We start from the raw sequence: 19,702 nt of genomic DNA, 5'->3' as shown, positions 1-19,702 counted from the left end.
TGAATCGCAGCACACCAGGCCTCCTTGTCCATCACCAACTCCCGGAGTTCACTCAGACTCACGTCCATCAAGTCAGTGATGCTATCCAGCCATCTCATCCTCTGGCGTCCCCTTCTCCTCCTGCCCCCAGTTCCTCCCAGCATCAGGGTCTTTTCCAATGAGTCAACTCTTTGCATGAGGTGGCCAAAGTACTGGAGTTTCAGCTTTAGCATCATTCCTTCCAAAGAAATCCCAGGGCTGATCTCCTTCAGAATGGACTGGTTGGATCTCCTTGCAGTCCAAGGGACTGCTGAAGACTTAGATGATGGTTAATGCTTTCCAGCAATAAAGTGTTTCTTAATTAAGGTATGTACAATGTTTCTTTTAGACATAATGCTACTGTATACTTAACAGACTAAAGTACAGTGAAACAAAACTCTTTGTGCACTGGGAAACAAAAAAGTTTGTGTAATGGCTTTATTGTGATACTCACTTCATTGTACTGGTCTGGAACCAAACTTAAAATATCTTAGGTGTGCCTATATTGTACTTGAGCAGCTCACAGAGCTCACAGAAATGTTTACTTACATTTCCCAGTTTATTACAAAGGGTATAGGATACAGATGAAAGGGCAGATGAAGAAGTGGTAAGTACACAGGGCAAGGTTCAAAAGGGCTCTGAGCACAGGAGCTTCTGTCCCCATGGAGCTAGAGTACACAACCTACCCAGCACATGGATGTGTTTTACAACCCAGAAGCTCATCAAATCTTATTCAAGAGTTTTATAGCGTTTAATCTGCAGTCCACCCCATATCCCCTTCCCAGAGGTAGGCAGGTGAGGTGGAAAATTCTAACTCTCTAAATACTTGGTCTTCTGGTGACCAGTCCCATCTGAGGCTATCTAGAGATTCCACCCTAAGTCATCTCCCTAGCATGAACCAGCCAGTGTGCTGAAAAAGGGGCTCCTTATGAATGACAAAGGACAAATCTACCACTCAGGAAATTCCAAGGGTTTGGGGAGCTTTGTGTCAGGACCAAAGGACAAAGAATAAATATTTCCTGTTATCACACAACAACGAAAAATATAAACCTCGATCATTATCTCACTTCACACATGAAAATTAATTCAATATATACAAGCCAGACCCATAAGTTTTAAGATAAAAGAAATATACAGGAATATCTTTACAACCTTGGGGTAGACAGGCAAAGATTTCCTACAGAGGACACAGAGAGCACTAAGCATTAAACATAATTTTTTGATAAACTGGATTTCATGAAAATTTACAACTTCAGCTCATCAAAAGGCAAGCCACAGACTGGGAGAAATATTCCCAATATATGTATCTGATAATGGACTCATAGCCAGAATACTCAATTACAAGAAGAGAAATGAGCCAAAAAAAGTGAAGGACTTGAACATAACACTTATGAAAGAAGACACAGCAATATCTAACATGCACATGAAAAGGGGCTTAACATCACTGACCATCAGGGAAGCACAAACCGAAACCATCGGAAGACATCATTTTTACAGCCACCAGTGAAGAGAATGATAACACACACAAAAAAAGGATGTGAAACAGTTGGAACCGTTATGAATACCTGTACAAGTATTTACAGCAGCATCATTCATAATAGCCCAAAACTGGAGACTACACAATTGTCTATCATCAGAAGTTATAAATTGGGTTATATTCATGCAAAGGAATTACTACTCAGCAATACAAAGGACTCAGCTACTGATACATGCAACAAGGATGATTTTAAAAGCATTAGGCTAAGAAAAACAAATGAGATGCAAAAGGAAATTATACTACAAGGTTCCCTTTATATGAAATATATAAGAACACACAAAACTCACTTAGAGTGACAGAAGTCACAATAGTGATGGCCTAAGTGGAGAAGGCAATGGCACCCCACTCCAGTACTCTTGCCTGGAAAATCCCAAGGATGGAGGGGCCTGGTAGGCTGCAGTCCGTGGGGACACTAAGAGTCGGACACGACTGAGCGACTTCACTTACACTTTTCACTTTCATGCACTGGAGAAGGAAATGGCAACCCACTCCAGTATTCTTGCCTGGAGAATCCCAGGGATGGGGGAGCCTGGTGGGCTGCTATCTATGGGGTCGCACAGGGTCGGACACGACTGAAGTGACTTAGCAGCAGCAGCAAGGGAGCCCAAGGAAACTTTCTAGAGGGGGATAAAAATGTTCTCTATCTTGACTGGGGTGTGGTTACATAGTTATATATGTTTATCAAAAATCATTGAACTCCATATATAAGATATGTGCATCCTACTATATCTGTAAGTTTAACCCAGTAAAACATTGAAAGAAAGGAAAAACAACTTTAAAAACAGATTTTAGCTTAAGATGGCAGACTGACCACAAGTACTTATCATCTCCCTACAAATTAGTATCTGGGATGAGATAGAAGAGCATCTGAAACACTGGTATTCTGCTTATTTTGTCCAAGGTGATGAGTACAAAGGTATTTTCTCTTTGGGATAATCCATCTATCTGGACCCTTATGTACATGTATCAGATCAGATCATGTATACGTGTTATATTCTGTACATGTGTTATATTCAATTTTTTTTTAATTGGCCAATGAACTAGGTATCCTCCACAATCCACTGCTATATAGAACATCAAGAAACGAAGGAAATTTGTTGCTGACTGTAGCCCTCCAGGCTCTTCTGTCCATGGGATTTTTCAGGTAAGAATGCTGGAGTGGTTTGCCATTTCCTTTTCGAGAGGATCTTTCCAACCAACGATCGAACCTGCGTGTCCTGTGTCTCCTGGATTGCACGCAGGTTCTTCACCTGCTGAGCCATCAGGGGAAGCCCACAGAGCATCTAACCAGCTATTATACTTTCACAGAGCATGCTCCTCAGAACACCAACCTTTGGCCTGTATTTCTGTGTCTCTTCTCACTGACTTGAATCTCTAAGTGTCTGATTACTGTGGAAAGTGGAAGAACTTCCACCTTCTTGTGGCCATCCACAAAGCCTTAGGAGGAATTCTGAATCATTTCCTGTTGATAATTCTAACCCTAACACAGGAGGGGGAAAACCAATAATGAGGATGAAAAAATGTTGCCTGCCATATTGGTAAACAAAGGACTTGCAGCCATCAAGCCACTGCCCTGTAGCCTCCCTGACAGTTAGCCCTGAGGGAACTTAGGATAGAAACAGGATGTCTGTCATCTAGCGGTCTGTCAGCTGCTGCAGCCACCCCGATGGTGCACCCTGAGAGCAAGCTTAGAAGGAGAAAGCACAGGATACTGGCCCCAGATAGCTGAGGCCCCAGATAACTGAGGAATGATTTCAGTGAGCCCAAGCTCTTGCATCTTCCTGTACATAAACAAGCACTAAATTCCTTACCTTGAGATATGTGGTTTTCTTTAGTAACAGTAATTTTTTTTTAACTTTTGTATTTTATACTGGAGTATAGCCAATTAACAATGTTGTGAGAGTTTCAGGTGGACACCAAAGGAACTAAGCCATATGAATACATGTATCCATTCTCCCCAAATTAACGGTAATCTTTTGATGTTCTGACTAATTGGAAAACTTTGCTGCAAAAATTCATATATCCTGGTTCCTCCCTTAACCACTTTGAAGCAGTCCCTTAGAGTTATCCGAGAGACTGCATCCAAGGATTAAGTCCTCGGTTTGTCCACCAAACAAAACATAATTTTCAAATTATAGGTTGTACTTTTTTTTCAGTCAACAATATTAAAATCAGAATCCTCCTTCTGTGTTTCCAAATTTTCATTGACTCTAATTATAAACTGAATAAAGATTGTTTTAAAATTTCCTTAAAGAAAAAAAAGGCTGGTTTAATCCACGAAAATAAAGGTCAAGATCACGGGATGGACAGAATGTTGTTAGGAGTATAACTGAAATAACTAACTATGGGATCTGAGTGTAAAAGAGAAAGAAATGTAGCCAAGAGACTTAAATGTGCTGGGAAAACAGAAAGATCCTGGGAACAAAGATCAAAAAGCAAATTTATCAGAACTCAAGCAGCAGAAAAATAAGACAAGATGTTACAGGGGAAAAAGAAGAGTTTCAGAGTTCAAGAAATATCTACTTACTTTAACAACTGGAAATGAATATAGGAGTACCTATGATTAGAACTGTCAACCTATGGCATGGTGCCTGACCTAAAGTAAAACGTGAATAAATAAGGGGTAACTGTTGTGAGTCAGTGAGAAAATGTGAAGTACTTATAACCTAGAAAATAATTAACTATAAATGTACAGCAACTAAGAAAAAAATAAAATTTATTTCTATAAATAACATACAGCCCATCTGATATTTTTAGATTATCAAATCAAATGTTCTCTTCCTTAAGGATAAATTAAAGTTGATTGGACAGACACTATATATATAAATATATAGCCATATGTACTCAGAGTAAAATAAAATTTCATTTTCTTCTGAAGCAATTTTAAATCATAAACACAGTGGTTTAAATATTTTTTTCTACATTTGAAGAATTTCTACAATGCCCTTATAACTCAATATTGGCCACAATGAAATTAACCATAAATCTAAAGAAGGCAGATTACTTATAAAATAGATATCCTCATTGTACTACAGACTCAACAGAGTCTGAAAAGGGAAACAGAACAATATAAAATAAGGCATTAGACATTAGTACTGAAAAGCAATGGGAAAGTTTCAATCACATGATGGTGGAATTTGGTCTTGGCGCCACATAACTCATTATAAATTCAGTCTGTCAACTGGATTCTTTTGCAAAACATCTCAAACATGACTGGAAACCTTAATGACCCTTCACCAGCAAATATTTACCACAGTGTACCCATAATAAAATTCTACTTAAAGCAATTTTATTACCTGCCTCAATAGTTTCTCAATGGCAGACATTACCATAAGACCTCTCCAAACAAGGGGGGCAGTCTCTTCAACCAGGAAGCCCATGGACATACTGCAGAAGGAAACCAAAAATACAACTAAATTACGTAGGGTAATCAATATTACTCTGAAAACTAACATAAAGTAAAAAAAAAATATGCTCACCAAGCAATACCATAATTCAAAAGAGGCCGCATTAAGTTGCCTGAAAGAGAAAAAAACATTTTTTAGAAGAGAAAGTCACTATACATAAACATAATCATCAAGCAGTGTCAAATTAAAAATCTAACTAAGGTATTGGAAAAAAAGCTATGACAAACCTAGACAGTGTATTAAAAAGCAGAGACATCACTTTGCCAACAAAGGTCCGTATAGTCAAAGCTATGGTTTTTCCAGTAGTCATGAATGGATGTGAGAGTTGGACCATAAAGAACGCTGAGCACCAAAGAATTGATACTTTCAACTGTGGTGCTGGAGAAGATTCTTGAGGGTCCTTTGGACTGCAAGATCAAACCAGTCAATCTTAAAGGAAATCAACTCTGAATATTCACTGGAAGGACTGATGCTGAAGATGAAGCACCAATAAATACTTTGGCCACTTGATGTGAAGAGCCGACTCATTAGAAAATACCCTGATGTTGGGAAACGTTGAGGGCAGAAGAATGAGGTGACAGGATGAGATAGTTGGATGGCATCACTGACTCAATGGACATAAATCTGAGCAAACTCTGGGAGAGAGTGAAGGACAGGGAAGCCTGGTGTGCTGCAGTCCGTGGGGTCCCAAAGAGTCAGACAGGACTTAGCAACTGAAAAATAACAAAGCTACTCATATTGCTACTCTTAAATTAATACATCTCAATTTGAAACAGTTAAAACATCATACCAAGTATACAACTAACATATGCAATAGATTCAACATCTAAAAATAGGTGGGATATAGTTTCAGAAACACATCTATAATTTTCAAGTGTTCTAAAAAATAGCCTCAATAAGTAATTTGTCTGTCAATTTCTTACTTCAAATCTCAACATAATACAAGCCAAATGTGAAAAACCAAAAGCAACATAGTACTCAATAATAAAAGACTGAATGTTTCTCCTCTAGGATCAGGAGTAAGACAAGGAGGCCCACTTTTGCCACTTCTACTCAACATAATACTGAAAGTTATAGCCAGAGCAATGAAGCAAGACAAAGAAATAAATAGCATCCAAACTGCAAAGGAGGAAGTAAAGTTTCCTCGTTTCACAGATATTATGATCTTATATATAAGACTCTAAAGATTCCAGAAAGAAAACTATTGGAGCTAATAAGTAAACCTAGTAGAAGATACAAAGTTAAAATTAAAAAATCAGTTTATTTCTTATACACATGAACAATCTTAAAAGGAAATAATGAAAATCCTATTTATAACAGCATCAAAAAGAATAAATACTTTGGAATTAATCAAGGAGATAAAAGACTTGTAAAATTAAAACTATAAAATATTGCTGAAAGAATTTAAAGAAGACAAAAATAAAAACACATCCCATGTTCATCAGCTGAAAGACTTAACATTAAGATGGCAATACTACCCAAAGTCACCTACAGATTCAATGCAATCCTTATCAAAATGCTGTTAACATTTTTTGCAGAAATCAATCCATCCTAATATTCATATGGAATCTCAAGGGATCCCCAATATGAAAATCAATCTTGAAAAAGAACACAGCTTGAAGACTCTTACTTCCTTATTTCAAAATTTACTACACAGCTACAGCAATCAAAACCCAGTGGGGTACTGGCAGAAATGCAGACATATAAACCAATGGAATAGAATAGAGACCCCAGAAATACACTCTCATTTATACAGTCAAATGATTTTTTCACAAAGAGGCCAAAATCATTCAATGGGGGGAAAGCTGGGAAAACTGGATATCCAAACACAAAAGAATGAAGTTGGACCTTTACCTAACATAAAAAATTAACTAAAAAATGGATCAAAGCCCTAAATGAAAGAGCTATTAATTATAAATCTCTTAGAACACACAGGGCAAGAGATTCATGCCACTGGATTTGGTGAGTCTTTCTTGGATACAACACCAAACAAGAGCGACAAAAGAAACAACAGACAAACTGGAGTTCATGAAAGTTTGTAAATGTTGTGCATCAGGAGACAATATCAACAGGGTGAAAAGGCAATCCACAAAATGGGAGAAAATATTTGTAAATCATCTGTTCTATAGAGATTAACACCCAGAATATAGAGAAAATTCTTAAAACTCAATAAAACAACAAAATTCAAAAATGGGCAAAGGAAGTGAATAGACATTTCTTCAAGGAAGATATACAAATGGCCAACAAGCACAAGAAAAAATGTTCAACATCCTGATTGTTATTAAAATGTGAATCAAAATTATAATGAAAGGTCACCTCACAGTATTAGGATAGCTGCCATCAAAATGTAAAAAATAAAAACCTACAAGAAATAACAATTGGCAAGAATATAGACAAATGGGAATCCTTGTGCACTATTAACAGGAATGTAAAACGGAAATACTACAGAAAATAATATGAGTTCTTCAAAAAACTAAAATAGAATTACCATACAATCCAGCAACTCTACTTCTTACTATATACCAAAAAAGGACTGAAAGCATGGCCTCAGTGTCCCGAAGAGATTTTTGTACACTCGTGTTCATAGCAACAGTATTCATAATAGTTAAAATGTGGAAACAAACCAAGTGCCCATTAATGAATGAATGGATAAGCTAAATGTGGTATAGATATACAATGGAATATTATTCAGCCTCAAAAAAGGAAGAAAATTCTGACATATGCTACAAGGATGAACCATGAGAACATTATGCTGAGTAAAGTAAGTTATCCACCAAAAAAAAAAAAAAGAGAGAGAACAACTCTATGATTCCTCTTAAATGAGATACTGAAAGTCAAAATGACAGAAAGTAGAATGATGGTTGACAAAAGCATGGGGAAGTAGAAATAAAGAGGTACTGTTTAATGGGCAGAGTGTTTCAGTTTTCCAAGATGAAAAGAACTATGGAGATAGTTGGTGCTGATGGCTGAACAATATTATAAATGTATTAAATACCACTTAACTGTGGTGTTGGAGAAGACTCTTGAGAGTCCCTTGGACTGCAAGGAGATCCAACCAGTCCATCCTAAAGGAAATCAGTCCTGAATATTTATTAGAAGGACGGATGCTGAAGCTAAAGCTCCAATACTTTGGCCACTTGATGCAAAGAGCTGACTCACTGGAAAAGACCCTGATGCTGGGAAAGGCTGAAGGCAGGAGGAGAAGGGGACGACAGAGGACGAGATGGCTAGATGGCATCACCGACTCAATGGACATGAGTTTGAGCAAGCTCCAGGACATGAAGACGGACAGGGAAGCCTGGCGTGCTACAGTCCATTGGGTCACAAAGAGTCGGACACGACTGAGTGACTGAACAACGTACACTTAAAAATGGTTAACAGGGTAAACTTTAAGTTATGTGGTTTTTACCACAATAAAAGAAAGAAAAAATAAACAACTTGACTCTAATCTGAAACAAGAAATTGTATTAATCTTAAGATAAAAACCAGTGTACTACTTATGCTCACAACAAAACAAAGAAAATACACTTCATGGGGCAAAAGACTATTATAAAATATAGTTTCTTTTATCAAACTATCTGTGCAGTCATGCCTCCAGTCATTTTCGCTACCATATCCTACATTTTCACTATAACAAAGTATATAAAAAGCCCTCTTATCTTAGATAACTTAGACAAGTACAGAGCTAAAAGTTTAGGACAAAATCATAAAAATCTAGCAAGATTACACATTCAGATTTTATCATATATTCTTCAGTTCTTTCTCCTCTTTAAAGAAGTTTAAATTTAAAATAATGTATAAAGCATATAGGCATGGTTTATACAAGAAATCCATTACTGAACTCAACTCTATTCATTGGATACCTACACAAGAAAAGGGCTTCCCTGATAGCTCAGCTGGTAAAGAATCCGCCTGCAATATGGGAGACCTGGGTTCGATCTCTGGGTTGTGAAGATCCCCTAGAGAAGGGAAAGGCTACCCACTCCAGTATTCTGACCTGGAGAATTCCATGAACTGTATAGTCCATGGGGTCGCAAGGAGTTGGACACGACTGAGCGACTTTCACTTCACACAAAGAAAAAACTACGACCCTTCATTAAAAGACTGGTGAATAAGAATGCTTTTTACTGTTCCAAACTAAAATGTTTAAGAATGTATATATTTCTTTATGGTTTCCCTCTATAACTTCTGACTAAACTAACAAGCTCAATCTTCCTCATAGCTAATTTGGTAATAGGACTCTTTTCCACATAACTTCATCAATTCTTTCCAAAGCATCCAAGTTAAATTTTCAGAGTAACAACTTTCCTTCATTCTGCTTTGGACCTCGTTCTACTTTCTATTTTCTTCAATAACATATGCATAATGATTAAAGACTCAAGTAGTATAATTAAAATTATTACTAAATGTCAATAATCCCCAACCCTCTTCTATTTTATTACTCTCCCGAGCCAATAACTCTTAACTGACTTTTTTGTTGTTGCTGTTTCTTGTTTTCTAATTTATTTTATTTATTTTTAATTGGAGGATAATTGCTTTACAACATGTGTTGGTTTCTGCCGTATATCAGCATGAATCAGCCATAGGTATCCATATGTCCCCTCCCTCTTGAACCTCCCTTCCATCTCCCAACCCACCCCACCTGCTCTAGGCTGTCACAGAGCACCAGGTATGAACTCTCTGCATCATATAGTGAACACCCACTGACAGCGGCTGCTCTTTGCTGGAGGAGCCGTGAAGAGATACCCCACGTCCAAGGTAAGAAAAACCCACGTAACATGGTAGGTGTTGCAAGAGGGCATCAGAGGGCAGACACACTGAAACCATACTCACAGAAAACTAGCCAATCTGATCACACGGACCACAGCCTTGTCTAACTCAATGAAACAAAGCCATGCCATGTCAGGCCACCCAAAACGGACGGGTCATGCTGGAGAAGTCTGACAGAATGTGGTCTACTGGAGAAGGGAATGGCAAACCACTTCAGTATTCTTGCCTTGAGAACCCCACAAATAGTATGAAAAGGCAAAATGATAGGATACTGAAAGAGGAACTCCCCAGGTCGGTAAGTGTCCAATATGCTACTGGAGGTCAGTGGAGAAATAACTCCAGAAAGAATGAAGGGATGGAGCCAAAGCAAAAACAATACCCAGCTATGGATGTGACTGGTGATAGAAGCAAGGTCCGATGCTGTAAAGAGCAATATTGCATAGGAACCTGGAATGGTAGGTCCAGGAATCAAGGCAAATTGGAAGTGGTCAAATAGGAGATGGCAAGAGTGAACATCGACATTCTAGGAATCAGCAAACTAAATGGACCGGAATGGGTGAATTTAACTCAGATGACCATTATATCTACCTCTGTGGACAGGAATCCCTTGGAAGAAACAGAGTAGCCATCATAGTCAATAAGAGTCTGAAATGCAGTACTTGGATGCAATCTCAAAAACGACAGAATGATCTCTGTTCGTTTCCAAGGAAAACCATTCAATATCATGGTAATCCAAGCCTATGCCGCAACCAGTAACGTTGAAGAAGCTGAAGTTGAACGGTTCTATGAAGACCTACAAGACTTTTTAGAAGTAACACCCCCAAAAGATGTCTTTTTCATTACAGGGGATTGGAATGCAAGAGTAGGAAGTCAAGAAATACCTGGAGTAACAGGCAAATTTGTCCTTGGAGTACGGAATGAAGCAGGGCACAGGCTAATAGAGTTTTGCCAAGAGAACGCACTGGTCATAGCAAATACCCTCTTCCAACAACACAAGAGAAGACTCTACACATGGACATCACCAGATGGTCAACATCAAAATCAGATTGATTATATTCTTTGCTGCCAAAGATGGAGAAGCTCTATACAGTCAGCAAACACAAGACCGGGAGTTGACTGTGGCTCAGATCATGAACTTCTTATTGCCAAATTCAGACTTAAATTGAAGAAAGTAGGGAAAACCACTACACCATTCAGGTATGACCTAAATCAAATCCCTTATGATTATACAGTGGAAGTGAGAAATAAATTTAAGGGACTAGATCTGATAGAGTACCTGCTAAACTATGGACTGAGGTTCATGACATTGTACAGAAGACAGGGAGCAAGACCATCCCCATGGAAAAGAAATGCAAAAAAGCAAAATGGCTGTCTGGGGAGGCCTTACAAATAGCTGTGAAAAGAAGAGAAGCAAAAAGCAAAGGAGAAAAGGAAAGATAAAAACATCTGAATGCAGAGTTCCAAAGAATAGCAAGGAGACATAAGAAAGCCTTCCTCAGCCATCAATGCAAAGAAATAGAGGAAAACAACAGAATGGGAAACACTAGAGATCTCTTAAAGAACATTAGAGATACCAAGGGAACATTTCATGCAAAGATAGGCTTGATAAAGGACAGAAATGGTATGGATCTAACAGAAGCAGAAGATATTAAGAAGAGGTGGCAAGAATACAGAGAACAACTGTACAAAAAAGATCTTCATGACCAAGATAATCACGATGGTGTGATCACTCACCTAGAGCCAGACATCCTGGAATGTGAAGTCAAGTGGGCCTTAGAAAGCATCACTACGAACAAAGCTAGTGGAGGTGATGGAATTCTAGTTGAGCTATTTCAAATCCTGAAAGATGATGCTGTGAAATTGCTACACTCCATATGCCAGCAAATTTGGAAAACTCAGCAGTGGCCACAGGACTGGAAAAGGTCAGTTTTCATTCCAATCCCAAAGAAAGGTAATGCCAAAGAATGCTCAAACTACTGCACAATTGCACTCATCTCACATGCTAGTAAAGTAATGCTGAAAATTCTCCAAGCCAGGCTTTAGCAATACATGAACCATGAACTTCCAGATGTTCAAGCTGGTTTTAGAAAAGGCAGAGGAACCAGAGCTCAAATTGCCAACATCCGCTGGATCATCGAAAAAGCAGGAGAGTTCCAGAAAAACATCTATGTCTGCTTTATTGACTATGCCAAAGCCTTTGACTGTGTGGATCACAATAAACTGTGGAAAATTCTGAAACAGATGGGAATACCAGACCATCTGACCTGCCTCTTGAGAAACCTATATGCAGGTCAGGAAGCAACAGTTAGAACTGGACATGGAACAAAAGACTGGTTCCAAATAGGAAAAGGAGTATGTCAAGGCTGTATATTGTCACCCTGCTTATTCAACTTCTATCCAGAGTACATCATGAAAAACGCTGGACTGGAAGAAGCACAAGCTGGAATCAAGATTGCCGGGAGAAATGTCAATAACCTCAGATATGCAGATGACACCACCCTTATGGCAGAAAGTGAAGAGGAACTAAAAAGCCTCTTGATGAAAGTGAAAGAGGAGAGTGAAAAAGTTGGCTTAAAGCTCATCATTTAGAAAACTAAGATCATGGCATCAAGTCCCATCATTTCATGGGAAATAGATGGAGAAACAGTGTCAGATTTTATTTTGGGGGGCTCCAAAACCACTGCAGATGGTGACTGCAGCCATGAAATTAAAAGACGCTTACTTCTGAGAAGGAAAGTTAAGACCAACCTAGATAGCATATTCAAAAGCAGAGACATTACTTTGCCAACAAAGGTCTGTCTAGTCAAGGCTATGGTTTTTCCTGTGGTCATGTATGGATGTGAGAGTTCACCAGTGAAGAAAGCTGAGCACCAAAGAATTGATGCTTTTGAACTGTGGTGTTGGAGAAGACTCTTGAGAGTCCCTTGGACTGCAAGGAGATCCAACCAGTCCATTCTAAAGGAGATCGGTCCTGGGTGTTCATTGGAAGGACTGATGCTGAAGCTGAAACTCCAATACTTTGGCCACCTCATGCGAAGAGTTGACTCATTGGAAAAGACCCTGATGCTGGGAGGGATTGGGGGCAGGAGGAAAAGGGGACGATGGAGGAAGAGATGGTTGGATGACATCACTGACTGGATGGACATGAGTTTGGGTAAACTCCAGGAATTGGTGATTGACAGGTAGACCTGGAGTGCTGCAATTCATGGGGTCGCAAAGTGTCGGACACGACAGAGACTGAACTGAATTGAACTGAATTTATGTTTCAGTGCTACTTTCTCAATTCACCCCACCCACCTAAACAGACATTTCTCCAAAGACATACAGATGGCTAATTAACTGACTTTTTAAACTTCTTATAATGAATTAATACTACACTTACAGACAGTCGCAAATATAGCCAAAGTCCTCATATGCCCTTCACCTAGCTTTCCCTAATGTTAATATTTTATATAACCGTAGTACAATTAGTCACAACTATAAAATTAATGTTGATACTATACAATTAGCTAATCCACCAAACCAAAAGTCTGACAGTTTTTAGTTATGACATATTATTTAGCTCTTTTCCACAAACACTGACACACTTTTCATGCACCCATCTTCCCAACACAATTATATCACACAATTTTTATTACATAGTCATGTAAATGTTAGTAACAGATGAGCAATATAGCACACAATACTATTTTTCCTTTGTCTCTCTGAACTGATAAGATCTTTGTGCGGAACGTGTGTATGCGTTTCCTTCAGTTTCTATGTATTTATTAGCTGTTTGTTCCCATTTTCCAGTTGCACAAGTATCAAATTCATTAATCAAATGCACTAGGTATTTGAGTTCATCATCTTGAACAAGGCTCTGTTGAATCCTTTATAATGTCTCTTGAATAGCAGAAGTTCTTACTTTTTATGTAATCAAACTAATCGATTTTTTTCATTTATATTCTAACCTTTTTGGGTTTTCTTTAGGAAAGCCTTTAGTAATACAGTCATTGAGACAGTCTCATATTATCTTCTAAACCTCCATGGCTTTGAATTTCACATCTAAGTCATTAATTAAAGTGAAGTCGCTCAGCTGTGTCTGATGCTTTGCGACCCCATGGACTGTATCCCACCAGGCTCCTCCGTCCATGGGATTTTCCAGGCAAGAGTACTGGAGTGGATTGCCATTGCCTTCTCCGGGGAACCTTCCCAACCCAGGGTTGAGCCCAGGTCTCCCACACTGCAGGCAGATGCTTTACCATCTGAGCCATCTAAGTCATTAAACCATCTAAAATTAATTTGTGTGTGTAGTGTGAGGATTCACTTTTTTATTTTTGTGTGGATAATAAATTGTCCCATCATCAATAATCTGCAATGCTAGCCTTGTCATAAATCAGGTTTCCAAATATGTATATTCTGTTTCTGGACTATCTATTCAGTTCTAGTTGTTTATCTGTCTATCCTTAAGTCTGTCTATCCTCAAATAGGGCATATAGTGCAGCTTTATAATAAGTCCTCTTATCTGGCACAGCAAGCCACATATTATTCTCTCTTATCTGTTCATAGACCCTTTGCTCATCTTTATAATATGTAAATTCAACTTGGTCATCACTTTTGACAAGTGGAGTTTTGACTGAATTTGCAAGACTATTAGGAAGCCTGAGATTTTTATAAAATTTAGTCTTCCTATCCATGAACATCATTTGTTTTCCATTTATTGACATTTAAAAAAAATTATTTATTTTAATTGGAGGCTAATTACTTTACAATATTGTGGTAGTTTTTTCCATACATTGACATGAATCACCCATGGGTGTACATGTGTCCCCCTGTCCCAAGCCCCACCTCCCACCTCCCTCCCCATCCCATCCCTCTGGGTTGTCCCAATGAATTGGCTGTGATTGCCCTGTTCCATGCATTGAACTTGGACTGGTCATCTATTTCACATATGGTAATATACATGTTTCATGCTTTTCTCTCAAATCATCCCACCCTTGCCTTCTCCCACAGAGTCCAAAAGTCTGTTCTTTACATCTGTGTCTCTTGCTGTCCTGCATATAGGGTCATCGTTACCATTTTTCTATTTCAATAAAACTTAAAAAAAATTTTCCACATGAAATTTGTACATTTGCTAGATTTGTTCCCAGGTACCCTGTATTTCTGAAGCTATTTGTATCTTTTTTGAAACTGAACTTTCTAATTTTTTATTGGTACTAAATAGAAGTTTAATTTTCTCATATATTAATCTTATATCTAATCACCCTACTAAATTTGTGTCCATTTTAATAATTTTTCTATAGATTTAAGTTTACTTCTACTTAATTATATTTTCTGCAAATAATGACAGTTTGCTTCTTTTATTTAATTCCCTATTCACCTGTGTTAGTATGTGTTGGAACTTATTTTGCAGGTTAGGAGTGCCTATATAATGTTAAATAAAGCCGTGATACCAGCGTCTTTCTATTACTCATAATTTTAAATGGAATGCTTTTAATAGTTCACCAGTAAGTATGATTTTTGCTATATATTTTTAAGAGATACACTGTATCAGGTTAAAGAAAGTTCCGATAATTTTATTCCTTGTTCGAGAAGAGTTTTGATCATAAATGGTTTCTGGGTTTTGTAAAATGCTTTTTCAGCATCTTTCTGAATTATACTTTTTCTGCTTTAATCTGCTAAAATAGTAAGCTACATTAACAAAGTTTTACTAATACTGAATCAAATGTGCTTTTGTGTATTAAATCAAATTTAATCAAAATATAGTTGTTTTGTATAATGTTGAATTTGTTTTGCTAACATTTGCTTCAGTCTTTTTACATACATTAATTAGGGAGACTGTTCCATAATTTTTCTCTTTTCATCCCAGCTTCTAAGGTTTAACTAGCCTCACAGTTAAGCCTCATAAGTTGTAAAGTATTGTATACTTTTCTATTCCATGAGTGAGTTTGTGTAAGATTGGAAAACAACAAAATTCTGTAAAGCAATTATCCTTCAATTAAAAAATAAATTAAAAAAAAAAAAAAAAGATTGGAATTACCAGTTTTTTGAGTGTTGGCTTGCTATTTTCATCACAATAAGATTTTTAACTACTGATTCCATTTTTTTTAATAAGTATAGAATGATCTAGATATTCTATTTATTTCTTAACCTGTTTTGGTGATACATATTTTTTCAGGAATTTTCTATTTCAGAAAATGTTTAAAACACTTTCTCATAATTAAAACTAATGGTTGTATCTGTCAATTCCCTTCTTTATTTCCAATTTTTTATACATCTATTTTTTAAGTCTACATTACCAGAAATTTGTCTAAGTTATTAATTTTTTTTCAGTTCTGTTGGTCCTCTCCACTGTATCTTTGCTTTCAAGTTCATTAATTTCTGTTCTTAATCACTTTATTCCTTCTACTATCTTTGGGTTGACTGCATTATTCTAATTTCTTCAGTTAAAGAGTTACCAGATTTATTTTCAATTTCTTCTTTTTAAATATAACATGACTATTTACTTCTAAATATTATTTTAGCACTGTCCCATGTTTTCATTTTCATTATTTCTTCTTTCAACCATAAGTTATTAATCAACTTAATTTCCAAATGTGTAGATGTTTTTAGTTACTATTTTGTTATAAACTTCTAAATTAATTGTGTGACAATTAGAGAATGTGGTCTGAATGTATAATCTTTGAAATTTACTCAAACTTGTTTCAGTGGCCAGCACACAGTCAATTTTTCCAAATGTTCCACTTACATTCAAAAAGAAGAGTCCATAGATAGCCATTAGAGGAAGCTTGTTTACAGGTAGCAATTCCTCACTTTCAGTAATACTTTGGCTTTAAAAGTCTTCAAAGTCTATTTTGTCTATTAATATTATACCCACTTTCATTTTGCCTGATTTATCATTTTCGATCCTTTAACTTTTAGCCTATGTACGTTTTTATGTTTTAAGGAACAACTCTTCTAAACAGCTTTAACCTATCCGGATTTTACTCTTGTTGTAATTATGGTTTTAGGTTTTGTTTTATCCTGTCTTACAATATTAATCTTGCAACTGGAGAGTTGCATAATATTAATATTATTGGTACATTTGAATTCATATCAACTATTCTGTATTGTACTTTCTCTTTACCTAAGTTTTTTGAGGAGTAGCCTTATTTTTTTATTGTGATTCTTTCCCTCATTTCCCCCTTCTAAAATAGAAATCACATGGTCCAGTTCTGTTCTTAAAATGATGATCCAGTAATGTACACAAACATTTAAAGTATAAAGTTAATCAATACTGCTCCTTTTCCCATCTGAATGTTTAAAATCTAATGACTCTCTCTCCCAGGCCAAATTATACGCTATTGTTTTCCTAAATTTTAGTTCTATCTGGAAACCTCTCAAACATTATCTGTCTCTTTAAAGAATGCCTCAGTCACATTTTCTCCATTACCTCCTTCTAGAAGGTCTTATTAGACCTATGACAGACCTTTTCATGCTATGTTCCATGCCCTTCAAATTTCTTTTTTTCCCCCCAGTCTTCTCTATAGGTTACATTCTGAGTATTTTCTTTTCATCTATATTCTAGTTAACTGACTTCCTCTTTAGTTGTGTCTAATCTTTTGTTTTATCTGTCTCCCCCCACCACTCGCCCACGCCCCGCCCCCACCCCCACCCCACTGCCCACTTCCTTTGGTTTGCATTCTACCCAGAGCCAAAGACAAGTTCAATATACATCCCTATAACCACCAGTGTAAGGAAGAGCTCTTTCACTGGTCATTTATTAAGGATGTCATCCTTCAGACATCCCAGCTTTATACCTGGTGATTCTCCACTGAAACTTCTTTCCCTCCCCACCACCTAAGGTGCCAAACTTCATCTCCATTCTCTCATACACAGATCTATAAAAATATAGGTCCTAAGCTACCAAGGATCAGCAGGTAATACCTGGGTAGGCATCATTTCCAGTGCTAACCAATACTAATTAGCTCACACTTTCTTATTATTTCTAAGTTCTCAGAAACTCTCTTCCTTTCCTACTACCTCAGGTATGCATTGAAAAGTACTTTTTGTTAAAATTCCACATAATATTTTAAGGTATGCCATTACAGGAAGAGTTTTTCTTTTTCTTTTTTTTTCTCGAACCCTCCATATTTTATTTTTTTTATTTTTTTTAAGCGTGCAATTTGATAAGTTTATTTATTTATTTTAGTTGCAGGCTAATTACTTTACAATATTGTAGTGGTTTTTGCCATACATTGATATGAATCAGCCATGGGTTTACATGTGTTCCCCATCCTGAACACCCCACCCACCTCCTTCCCCATCCCATCCCTCTGGATCATCCCAGTGCACCAGCCCTGAGCACCCTGTCTCATGCATCGAACCTGGACTGGCAATCTGTTTCATATATGATAATATACATGTTTCAGGAAGAGTTTTTCTAAACACTGTCTGCCTACCTGACAGAACTAAAAGTGGAAAGCTGCTGATTTTTATTTAATGATCTTATATCCCCCCAAAATATCTTGCAGAACTCTATTTTTCAAATAGTTTTCTATTCATATCTTTGAATTTTCAAGGTAGACATATTACATCAAATCCATGTCAATTCTATCTTTTCCTTTCCACTATTAATAATACTTACTTCCTTTTCTTGTTTTAGTGCATTGGCTAAAACCTGCAATAGTAATAACAGTCTCATCTCATAGGAAAAAGATTATACCAAAGTAAATTAAGAGAATATGAGTATCATCTATTCCTTTACTCCTCCATTTGAAATACAGATGGTTTGAGTAGTTTGCTGCTGCTGCTGCTGCTGCTAAGTCACTTCAGTTGTGTCCGACTCTGTGTGACCCCATAGACGGCAGCCTACCAGGCTCCCCCGTCCCTGGGATTCTCCAGGCAAGAACACTGGAGCGGGTTGCCATTTCCTTCTCCAATGCATGAAAGTGAAAAGTGAAAGTGAAGTCATTCAGTCGTGTCCGACTCTTAGCGACCCCATGGACTGCAGCCTACCAGGCTCCTCCATCCATGGGATTTTCCAGGCAAGAGTACTGGAGTGGGGTGCCATTGAGTAGTTTGACTCTGCTCAAAACATAGGTGTGAAGTTCAAACTGGAATTAGAAATTCAAACTAGGTGTTCAGGACTGAATGTCTTTCTAACACCATACACAAAAATAAACTCAAAATGGATTAAAGATCTAAGCATAAGACCAGAAACTATAAAACTCTTAGAAGAGATAATAGAGAAAACACTCTCCGACATATTTCATCACAGCAGGATCCTCTATGACCCACCTCCCAGAATATTGGAAATAAAAGCAAAAATAAACAAATGGGATCGAATTAAAATTAAAAGCTTCCGCAAAACAAAAGAAACTATAAGCAAGGTGAAAAGACAGCCTTCAGAATGGGAGAAAATAATAGCAAATGAAGCATCTGACGAACAACTAATCTCAAAAATATACAAGCAACTCCTGCAGCTCAATTCCAGAAAAATAAATGACCCAATCAAAAAATGGGCCAAAGAACTAAATAGACATTTCTCCAAAGAAGACATACAGATGGCAAACAAACACATGAAAAGATGCTCAACATCACTCATTATCAGAGAAATGCAAATAAAAACCACAATGAGGTACCATTTCACGCCAGTCAGAATGGCTGCGATCCAAAAGTCTACAAGCAATAAATGCTGGAGAAGATGTAGAGAAAAGGGAACCCTCTTACACTGTTGGTGGGAATGCAAACTAGTACAGCCACTATGGAGAACAGTGTGGCGATTCCTTAAAAAACGGGAAATAGAACTGCCATACGACCCAGCAATCCCACTGCTGGGCATACATACCAAGGAAACCAGAATTGAAAGAGACACGTGTACCCCAATGTTCATCGCAGCACTGTTTATAATAACCAGGACATGGAAGCAACCTAGGTGTCCATTAGCAGATGAATGGATAAGAAAGCTGTGGTACATATACACAATGGAGTATTACTCAGCCATTCAAAA

The 19,702-nt window shown here is 37.4% G+C and overlaps 1 protein-coding gene across 2 annotated transcripts in view; it reads right to left on the bottom strand.

Moving 5' to 3' along the window:
- The window catches only part of NUBPL (NUBP iron-sulfur cluster assembly factor, mitochondrial), a 243,748-nt gene that overhangs the window by 141,830 nt on the left and 82,216 nt on the right, over positions 1-19,702 (bottom strand). For both annotated transcript variants that reach the window (XM_070358699.1, XM_070358700.1), the window contains exons 5-6: positions 5,035-5,074; positions 4,852-4,942 (exon numbers count right to left, since the gene is read on the bottom strand). In XM_070358699.1, coding sequence (XP_070214800.1) covers positions 4,852-4,942; positions 5,035-5,074 — 131 coding nt within the window. The remainder of the gene's footprint in view (positions 1-4,851; positions 4,943-5,034; positions 5,075-19,702) is intronic.

The sequence above is a fragment of the Bos mutus genome, chromosome 21 (assembly GCF_027580195.1).
Source record: "Bos mutus isolate GX-2022 chromosome 21, NWIPB_WYAK_1.1, whole genome shotgun sequence".
NCBI lineage: Eukaryota > Metazoa > Chordata > Mammalia > Artiodactyla > Bovidae > Bos > Bos mutus.
Note: the sequence above shows the minus strand (reverse complement) of the source record. Positions and strands in the feature narration are given on the sequence as shown.